We start from the raw sequence: 10,821 nt of genomic DNA, 5'->3' as shown, positions 1-10,821 counted from the left end.
ATTGTTCAAATAGCTGACATCTTGTTTCTCAACCCGAACTGCTAATATTTTCCGATAATTTCAAATTAACAGATGCCAAATCTATAATGTTTGTGGAATGCGGCATTGTTGCATTAAAATTGAGATTTCCAATAGGGCGGTTGTACATACTACTACCAGAGTATTCAGATATTGCTATATTTTCCAACCATTTCTCATGAAGACTGTACAAGTTTTTGTAAGTACAGAGTTGCATGTCTCTCACTCTACATTTTTCATCCAATAATTGCTTGATTGCTTGTTGTAAATTTTCGGTTTTTTCGTTCAATAGTCTCTTGCAATTTGCCAATTCTTCTACCATTAAACTGAAAAAAAAAGGATTTTTGGATTAACTATTAAGATAACTTTTCCGTTTATTATTAGATTTTTTTTCATTATATAGCATGCAAGAAGTTACATCTTAAGCCGGCTATACATGTTAGTCGAGCTCAAACCAACAAAAACTTGATACAAATCAAGTCTATCGTCGAGTCATTTGGCGAGTTTGAATAAAGCCAATACAATTGGGCAATATAGACAAATTTTCTGTAGCTGCTCATACATTCTGCGCTCTCAGTTTATTCTGTATCAGTGCAGCAAGTGATTGCGAGCAACTGAGAGTTGTAACAAGCTACGCCAAATGAGTTTTACATATTTTGGTGGTTGCCTTACGCCAATTACCCAATCGACACTGAGTGATAGCAACGCAAGACAAATATGCTATCTACACATTGAGATTGGTCTCCATTTGGAAAGGCGCGGTCAAAGGGTATTGTCAGCTTTACAATGTAATAAAATCTACAGCAGTCATAAAACATAAATCTTAATACAAGTACAGCATTAAAATTATTTTAGGAATGCCTTGTTAAGTTATTATAAGAAAAAAAAAGACTATATAATTATTTTATTATCTTCTGTTGTGATTCAATGTATATCAGTAACTCAATGATTTTTTCTTTCAACAATATCAAAGTTGAATCTATTAAATAAGTATACAGACTTCATTAATTAGATTCAAGGTCAATATAAAAAAAAATACATAATGCCTGAAATCACGGATATATATTGAAATATTATGTTAATTTCATTTTTAGCAACATATAAATATTTAAATTGTGAAACAAATACCTGCTTGCAAGGAATTTGCTCCTCCAGACTTCGCATTGACCTGCTAGCCATTCCGTTTGCTCCTGTTAAACAATCTCTTTTGAGTCTCATACTTACATTTGAATTTTTAAATATCTATGTGTATTTGATATTGATTATTTATAAACATTATACAGTGAAAACCGGTTATAACGACATTGAGAGGACAAATCTAATTTCCTACATGCAAATAGCCAACAATGAATAGTTGTTATAAACAATATTCTTTTCTATAGACATATTTCTCTGGAGCTAGCCATTTAATCTTATAGTAATATAGCTGAAGTTGCTAAAACTATGATACATGTTTTATGACATATTTCTAGATAAATGCTACATTTGCATATATTATATCATGCTAAGCTTATAAAACAAATATTTTTTTGGACACAAAAATTATCATGTTGCAGTTTTTTTTTATTTTATTCCAGTGCGGCAAAGGGATTACACTGCACCTGATTGTGTACATGATGCCATCCAGATACAGTATCAAATGGCAACAGATGGCTGAATGAATGCCATTTGACACAATCATATCAGTATAGATGCTTCTTTATAAAATAAAGTTTTAAATGAGTGTTATTAAAAAAATGGCCTTATTGTATACATACTTGATGGGTAGATAAATGTTGAGCTGAGTTAAGCAAAGCATTTGCTAAATGCTTTTTGTCTTCATTCAATGACTGGACTTGAGTTTCAAGGTCCTCTCCATGGAAGCCACCAACATTGTCTTCAGTTCTTTGTTTACCTTAAAAAAGGACAAAAATGATAATGTTTTATAATTAAATCAAAAATAGTTAATTACTTAATAAAATTATATCCAGTAAAATGAATTTATATAATATAACACTTTTAGTGGTCACAATTTTTATACTATTGATAAATAACTGAACTTATAACCAAATTTTTATCCCTCTTTTCTGAGCTGTTAGTTTATTACGTTACAATGTAGATGTATGCATGTGCATGCAATGCATTTTCATTGAGCATGTTGTATGCTTTACGGTTCTGCAATTGACATGGCATAGGTTAAAAATATTTAATATAAAGATGGTTGCAAGCAACCCCACTCTAATGATTAATTTACCATCTATTAAAAACATAATGACAGAGATATTCATGTCACTTGCCTGCTATACAACCCCCATAATCAGTAGAACTACCAAAGTACTGCGTGGCAACCCACTGCATTTGTTGTCATAAAAGGTAACATGCCCAATAATTAAGCTGGGCTGTATGCTTACTTCATTATGCAATATCACAGTTATGAATGTAATATTTACCTGAACTTGTTGCTTTAGTTGTTCCTTCAAGGAGTCATTTTCATGCATCAAACTGGTAATTTTTTTCTGCAATTCCTCATTCTCTGGACTAATCTGTTCCCCTTCAATGAGAGACTTGCTACCGACTGAATTCAACTTTGGTCTAGGTTTATACTCATTTAAATTTGTGTTCATTTGAGACATTTGAGATATTAATGTGTTTATATCCATGTTGTTTTTAGATTTCTTGGATTTCTTCACTGTTTGTGACACTATTGGTTTCACTGCTCCTGGGTAAGGTTCATATGGAACGAACTTAGGTGATTTCACATTAATAGATTTAGTTTTCTGCGATGTTATAACGTTAGAAGGGTAAATTTGTATTAATCGTCCAGGTACCACGGTATCTTTGGGATCATTGTTTTTTCTTCTATTTTGTGCCGTTTCGGATTTGTTTATCTATAAGATTAACAGAAATGTATAAATTTTAGAAATTTTGGGTATTGAGTATATATTATTATTTAGGACGAAGCAGTATTTACAAGTCTTGACATTTATTCTGACAGTTGACACTGACAGCCCTTTTTTATAAATTTATTACAGCTCTGGATACAAGTCTATTGAGCCTGTCTTCCATATAACACTGATAGGATTTGCAAGCAGTGTTGCCAAATGTCTACTTTATGATAAACCCCAACATAGACAAAAACCTAAAAATAAATAGGGTTTTGCGACAAAATCGCCCAGAAATAATAAAGTAGACAAAAAGCCCCATTTTAATTTTATATTTCGTACACAATAATTGAACCAGATTATGATCTCCATAGATCCCGTTTAGATGGCGTTTTTTGTTCGCATTGCCACCTCCGGCACAATCATGACTTTTAACACAGGTAATGTGTACGTTGTGATCTTTTAGCTAGAGATCTCCTTGGATAGTCCTGTCGCTTACCATCCACCCCTCAGATCCACCCTCTCTTCATAGTATAAAAATCAAATATAGCGAACGAACATTTGTTAAAATATGGGTTTTTAATACCTTGCGAATTAATGATAGTAATTATAAAGATGAAAAATAATTAAAAGCGTTTATTGCATTAAATTACAATAAATTATTCCTATTACATTTTTTTAAAAAAGCTACAAGCTACGTTAATTACGCTTTGAGAACAGAATCGAACTCCCCACTGGCTATCATTTCCTTGACTATATCTAACCCCCCAATTAGTTCCCCTTTGACGTAGAGTTGCGGATATGTAGGCCAATCAGAGTATTCTTTTAGTCCTTGGCGTACCTCTTCGTCGGTTAAAATATCGAATGTTTCGTAATCAACTCTGAAATAAAAGAAACAAACAGATAGTGAGGTATATTTTCATTACTTTAATCTCATTTATAAATTGCACATATTTTAAGATGACGAAACTTTTTTCGATATGCGATTTTATTGAAACAAAGCCTACGTTTTGCTCTTAATTATACTTTGTCCACCTGGGAGAACCACATGAAAATCCATACACAAGTTTCGGAGAGATCTGCTGACAAACCAACAGACAGACAAAAAAGTTTTGATGAATGGCTGCCCACAAAAAAAGATTAAACATAAAAAATGATTTGCTGCTTTTTTACAGGTTTTAGACAATATCATACAGCAAATTTTTTTAATTATATTTTGACCATGACTTTGAATTTTAATACGTAATAAATTTCACTTACCCAATTCCATTTAGTATTTGAACAATAGTTCTGCTAAAACCACATCTTGGGACATCTCGGTTTCCTTTCATAAACAGCATTACTTTATGTCTATTGATAAGTGATTTTAGTCTTTCCTCCAAGCTTTTCGGTTCTGCGACACCAGACTTCCCCAGGCTAAGTGTCTTGACTTTTGCGGAGATTTGGGCTGCATCTGCTCCATCTACTCTGTCTACTAGTACACCATTCCTAAATAAGATTACTGTTGGCACGGAATCTACCTGTAATGAACATTTAATATGATTTATAAATGTAAAAACATTGATGCAAAAAAAAAAATATTGTAAAAATATGTTCACTAATTTGGCCCGAATAATGGAGCTAATAAAATGAGTTTTTCACATCTGTACGTACTTTCCAAACGCAAGTGCCAATTGTGCTAAGAATTGTTTTGTTTCGGTTTGAAGGACATTGTAATATAAAATTGTTCAAGGTAATTGGATTCTTCATTTTTATACCATTTATTTGCAGATATACATATATAGATTATAAAGGGAAAATTTTAATGCATAATTCATAATATGAGTAAAAATAATTGCAATCAGTAACATTCTAAAACAGAACAATATACTTAATATTATTTAAAATTACAAGTACTTTTATACCTTTCCTTTATCCATTTTGGGAATTACCAAGTTTTTTAAACTATAATACGCAGATATAATTATAAAGCGCTATAGGTGGATATTTATCACCACTGAGAACTAAACTAAACTAAGTCTGTTTTTCCTTATTAAATGTCTAGCTCATCCATCAGTGTTTGAACAGCTGTATATTTGGCAAATTTAAATTTAATTGTTTTTATGTCTTAAGGTAATTAAGGGGCAGTTGGTGAAAAAGGCATAATTTTTTAATCTATAATATGAGAAAATGTAATGTATAGTATTTTTTAATTCAATTATAAATAATCATATTGTTTAATATGCCTTGATTCCTATTTCTTACTAATAATATTAGTAAGTTACTAGAAGTGCAAGATTTGTAAACATGTTTGTAATTCATGTTTCTAGATTTTTAGATTTATAAAACTTTCAAATTAAATGAATAAATTGTTTCTCAACTAAAGCATGACACACTTATTTATACCATTGAATTCAAATGACATGCAATTTACAAATTCAAATCAAATCCTTAACTTGTTGAATGTTTATACTTCATGATATTATCAACTTAGTAAAAACTTGATAATTATAAGTATGATTCAAGACTGAAGGTTATTTCTTAATATGTCACCTTAATGAATATATTTTTCAGATCTCATTGTCTGGCAATTTAATGCCAAAGTGTAAAGTATTTTACAAAATATGTTTTTGTATCATTTATTATATTCAGTGCATTAACCATCAATACTTTTCTAATATATAATTTTTACAAATTTATATTTATGAGTGATAATATGTGATTTTAGTTACTTTATATTGCAAAGAGATTTCAGAGAGTTCTTCAGCATTACAGACAGCAAACTTAGTGCCAACTGCTTGTATGTCTGGAAGTTTGGCCAATTCCTCAAGTACCTCCGTCACCTGCTTGCATTGATCAGCCCATTCAGCTGAGAAATGTACTACTGTCAATATTGGACTTCTGAAATATATAAAAAGATGAAAAATGAGTTTATTAGCTTTTATCTACTATTTTAAAATGTAGGGATAAGCTATACCTAAAAAAAATTTTTTTCTTTGGTAAGGTAAGTAATCATTAATGTTGTTCTCATCAAACAAAGTGCCACTAAACTTAAAACCCCACACAATGTGTTTTGTAAGTTGTGGCTTGAGATTTGAACCTAGAACCACCGGTTCTACACCACATCTTGATAAATCAGTATGAGGTTATAACTGATCTTATTGCAGAATAATAATTTTGCTAAAATATAGGACAGGGCATATATCATATTATTATTCAGTATAAAACACCAAAAACAAAATGATAACCTTCATATCTTCAACATATAAAGATAAAATTGTTGAATGTGTATGAAGCTAATTGGGCAATCATTTTAATCTAACGTGATACCATAGATAAGTCCCTATTTAACCTAAATCAACTTACAATGGAGTATTTATAGAAGCTATCCATTTTTCTTATTTTTTTTTAAATATGTGGGTCACTTGATGGTGTCACCACCCTTCCTTAGTGTCGGAAGGTGAAAATTACCAAAAAACAAAAGCAAATTAATTGCTGTTAATGCACTTATATTCATGTCTTCCCTTTTGATAAATGTTTAAAGATGGGACCATATAATGCTATTTGTAATAACATTTTCTTTTAAAAAATTGTTACTCTTTGCTTTAGGTATATCAGCAAAGCTGCCACCACTCGAATTTTCTGTTCGAATTTGGTTAATTTGGATAATTCACGCTATAGACAAAATTGTCAACATAAACTAGTTATATAATACAAACAACAAAAATTTTTGGATATATATAGCCTATAATCAAGTAGTATAAAAATAATGTTCACTATTCTGTGCTAAAAGAATTCACAGAAAACATAATGTACTTATTACTAAAAAAGGGACAAGTTGAAGCTATATTCAGATAAAAATTATTCTATATTATTTTGGAAATATTGGGTACAAAATAAAACTTATTTTTACGATAATACAAACAAAAAACAGAATTGTAATATTCAAACACTAATCAAGTATCAGAAAAAAATGATTGTTTGTTTTATATTACCCATACAATAATTTATTACACCCATATGTATTTTTATGCTGTAGAATTTACTATTTATTATATTTTATAAGCATTCTTCACTTATGATAAAAGGTTGTAAGGTCACTGGCTTATTATGGCGGATGAAAATAGTTTAATAAAAATAATGCAGTTGTGATCTATAATACTTCAAAATCAAGAATAATACATAACTTATTGCAATCTAATTAACCACTTCTAAACCTATTTAAATAAAACCATTCACCTTGAGGTTTGGTTTGTAAGTGTATAAAATTAATGTAGATTTTATAATAATTTAGAATGCCATTGGGGCCGGCATATGAATAATAATAATTGAAACACGACGTAGTTGTTTTATATGACATAATACATTTGTACAGAAATATAGACAGGTGAAAATGTTTGTTATTACCTGATAAATTCTTCGAAACTTTGGACCGTCGCTAAGTTATTCACCGACATCTCTAAGCAAGGTTATAAACTTGTCCTATTTATATTTTAAATTATATCAGTAAGTAGAATATTATTGAATCCCTTGTTAAATAAAATGTTACTTTAACACTCTCATTTGTAACGTAGACACATATAAATAAAAAGTAAAATTTACACCACAGACCACAGCAGAAATCAAAATCTCGAAAACCAAACAAATCAGTTCTTTCAATGCCTGAACTTTCTAGACTAGTGCTGCAAGATTATAAAAATAGAACGAATTGATTTGCTAAATAATCGACTAGACATCATTTTTCAATTCTCACCGCACCCTAAATGGAATTAGAAAGATCGTGGAAATGGAATTAGAAATTGTAAAGCATCGCGTCGTAGTAGAGTGCTGATTTGTTTCCCATGCTTTTCTATACTTTATATACAGTCATTAATTGAATATTATTATTAAATCATGTTGAAAGTAATTGTATATGTTGTAGGCTTATATCATTAGGTACCAGCTCACATTTAGTGTTATTCACATTATTTTATATGTTATTGAGTCGATTGATTGATTGATAGAGGAGTGTTATCGATACAATAAATTATTTATTTATATTGTAAAATGGAAACATATTGACACAATAATTGTTTATTTAAACTTTATACACTTTAAATGTTTATAGAATAATTATTATAAATTGCTCGTTGACAAAAATATTAACCCTCTTTGCTTGGCAGTATGGTGTTTGACCTTCACCGGCTACATAGAATGTATTTTTTATAAATACTGAAACTGTCAAGTGACAAATGTAATTGTCAATGTCAGTTTAGCATTTTTGGAATTGTTTCTTTCATTTTATTTGATTTGAGGTTAGAATTAAGAATTGTGGGCCATTTTATTATTAATATCTAGGTATTCCTAATGGAACAGAAATATTAAAACATATTTTTTATCGGCAGTGCTACGGAATCAAAATGGCATCGGCATCATCAAGTCAGCAAATCGACTTAACTAAGCTGAGTCTGCCGCAGTTGGCTCAGTTAAAACAACAATTAGATCAGGTAATACCTCACAAATACATTAATTGTTTACATAGTAAACACTACAAGTCATTAGAGAGTACTATTAATGAAATACTTTAAAATTGTTTGCGTAGTTTTTTACTTCGTAGTATTTTTGTGGTTAGTTTTTTTTATGGAACTGATGAATTTGATTTGTTATAATTAATGATAAAATATATATTCCTATGCGTATTTATGTTTTATTTAAGTACTATAGGATGAAACTGTAGAACGAACTTAAAGCGAATTCATTAATAATTAATATTATACAATAGACAAATCCAATATAATTCGTGATCAATAGTGTCGTAATAAAAGATCAGACAACCGTTCAATTATGAATATATATTTCCCTTTTCTATTCCAGGAATTAAGCGTGTTCCAAGACTCAATACAGACATTGCAAATAGCTAAAAGTAAATTTGTTGAATCGGAGAGAGTCTTGAAAAATAACACCTGCAATTAAAGGCAAGACGAGTTCTTGGTGCCTCTCACAGGATCTATGTATGTACCTGGCACAGTGGCTGATGTTGATAATGTGGTCATCGACATTGGCACGGATACTATGCACAGAAAGTGAGTAGAGATCAGTGAGGGTAATCTAGTAGACTTTAGGGGGCATGCAACAATCTATGTAATATTGGCTGTGACAACATTTATCTATAGGACAGTTTATCATTGAGGATTAAAATTGAGTCAAATTACTTCTTGAAAAATGTTGGATTTCTTAAAACTTATCAATGTCAATAATGTGTCTGCAATGTACAAATATCTTATTTAATTATTAAAAGGGGTTTGTTTAACAGTAAACTTGAGTTATACTTATTTTCGTTATAGTTATTATTAATCTGTTGAAATATCCCTGTATTTTTTGCAGCTGTCCTTGCTAATTGTTCTGCACTTCAATAAAGTGTAATTTATTTAATTAATTTCTTTCTCCCAGGATATTGATGGTGGTAAAGATTACTTCAAAAGAAAGGTAGAGTTTGTTGCTGAGCAAATGGAAAAGATTAACTTATTGGGTATGGAGAAGTCAAAACTCCGACAAGCTGTTGGTATGATAATGGAAATGAAATTCCAATCAGAACTACAAGCACAGAAGGCACCAGCATCATAACAAAAGTCCCTTATCGCTATATTCTCAAATTGAGTATTGTATGTTTATTTTAATTTTTTAGTTGGCTTGTCAGAATCAATGAAATGTATTTACGGATGTAATGGTCATAGTATTGATATGATTAAATGACATTTTGCTGACACTATGTAGTATTTCCTACTGCAGTACACTTGAAGGCAGGATATGAAGAGCAACCAAATTTAAAACAGGCAATTTGGAAGTATGAAATACGGATATGTAGTGGGTCTCCTGAACTTGTACACTATGTGTGTTGATATTTTCAGCCCTAATCAGTGTTAGATCACATTACGTATTCTCGATTAGTTAAGCCATATAGAAACTCTGAAGCTAGATCTGGCGTCTACACAGGCAGGGGTATCCTTTGGGGGAATCGGGCAATCGCGTGGGGCCTCGCCGGTTGCTTGGAGGACATTCTTTTACGATCTTACCAGCGAATTCGGTAAACCAGAGAACTTTTTTGTTCTCGCTGGGGCCTCGCGTCTTTTTTTTATTTCGCCTAGAGCCTCGCGTCATTTAGGAACCCCACTATGTTAATGGCCTTAGTTACTGCAAAAGCGCATACTATACAGTATAGTGTCACAATACTATGGTACTTTACCATTACATATGGATAAATTGTAAGCCTGCTTTCGATGATCGGCTGTAGGTGATGTGCAAGTATAAACTCAAAACTCAATAAGAAATTTATGTAATCACATTATTGTCAATTACAGACCAGTTTAATTACAAAGTTGTAGCGCTTATTAGAAAATTATTTACGTTCTATTATTAACGTATTTTATTAATATTGAGCTTTACTTTTTCGTTACTACAATAATTATGCATTTGAATATTTTTAACTGTCTCTAAGAAATTTGTGATCAATCACAATGTAGCGTTTGTTTCGTTTAACAGTAATAAATTATTATTTAATATTTTTTGTTTTCATTTTCCCTTTAAAATGTATTGTTAGATGTTATTGTTCCCGACTCCGTCTACACTTTCACGAAAATAAAGTTCCACAATACAATTTTCGAAACGTGTCTTGAAAATTATTCTATTGTATTTTATGATTGTGGGTTCTACCATAATATGGTTTATGGACGAATGAATTTGTATCAACATTTTCAGGGTTCCATGAAATAGTATTCTTCTCCTCACAGCTTGTTGAGACAGTGTAGACTGACGATTGTTGAACTCAGGTAAAAGCCGAGAAAATTCAGATTTTGGTAGTACACACTTATACAATCAAATTTTGTATTAATCCTTATATGGGATAAATTGGTAACAGGATTTCTATAAGCTCAAAAGTTTGGCATACTACCCAGACAACCACCTTTATACTTGAACAGATTGAAAG

At 30.8% G+C, this 10,821-nt stretch overlaps 2 protein-coding genes and 1 pseudogene across 2 annotated transcripts; 1 reads left to right on the top strand and 2 right to left on the bottom strand.

Moving 5' to 3' along the window:
• Window positions 1-3: 3 nt before the first annotated feature.
• On the bottom strand, window positions 4-2,980 carry LOC119191104 (golgin-45-like; the record flags this gene model as incomplete). The annotated part of the gene is given in 7 exon segments (XM_037444986.1): window positions 4-33; window positions 35-344; window positions 1,147-1,208; window positions 1,776-1,876; window positions 1,879-1,912; window positions 2,448-2,885; window positions 2,969-2,980. Coding segments are annotated over 7 exon segments (987 nt in total), but the record flags the coding sequence as incomplete, so codon positions are not given.
• Window positions 2,981-3,500: 520 nt separating this feature from the next.
• Window positions 3,501-7,555, bottom strand: LOC119191105 (glutaredoxin 3-like). The gene is made up of 4 exons (XM_037444987.1): window positions 7,266-7,555; window positions 5,591-5,759; window positions 4,140-4,399; window positions 3,501-3,760 (listed from the first exon to the last, which is right to left on the bottom strand). The coding sequence occupies exons 1-4, from the start codon at window positions 7,313-7,315 to the stop codon at window positions 3,583-3,585; spliced, it is 657 nt and encodes a 218-aa protein (XP_037300884.1). The 5' UTR covers window positions 7,316-7,555; the 3' UTR covers window positions 3,501-3,582.
• Window positions 5,839-10,396, top strand: LOC119191106 (annotated as a pseudogene).
• Window positions 10,397-10,821: the final 425 nt, after the last annotated feature.

The sequence above is a fragment of the Manduca sexta genome, unplaced genomic scaffold, assembly GCF_014839805.1.
Source record: "Manduca sexta isolate Smith_Timp_Sample1 unplaced genomic scaffold, JHU_Msex_v1.0 HiC_scaffold_1041, whole genome shotgun sequence".
NCBI classification, from domain to species: Eukaryota; Metazoa; Arthropoda; class Insecta; order Lepidoptera; family Sphingidae; genus Manduca; species Manduca sexta.
Note: the sequence above shows the minus strand (reverse complement) of the source record. Positions and strands in the feature narration are given on the sequence as shown.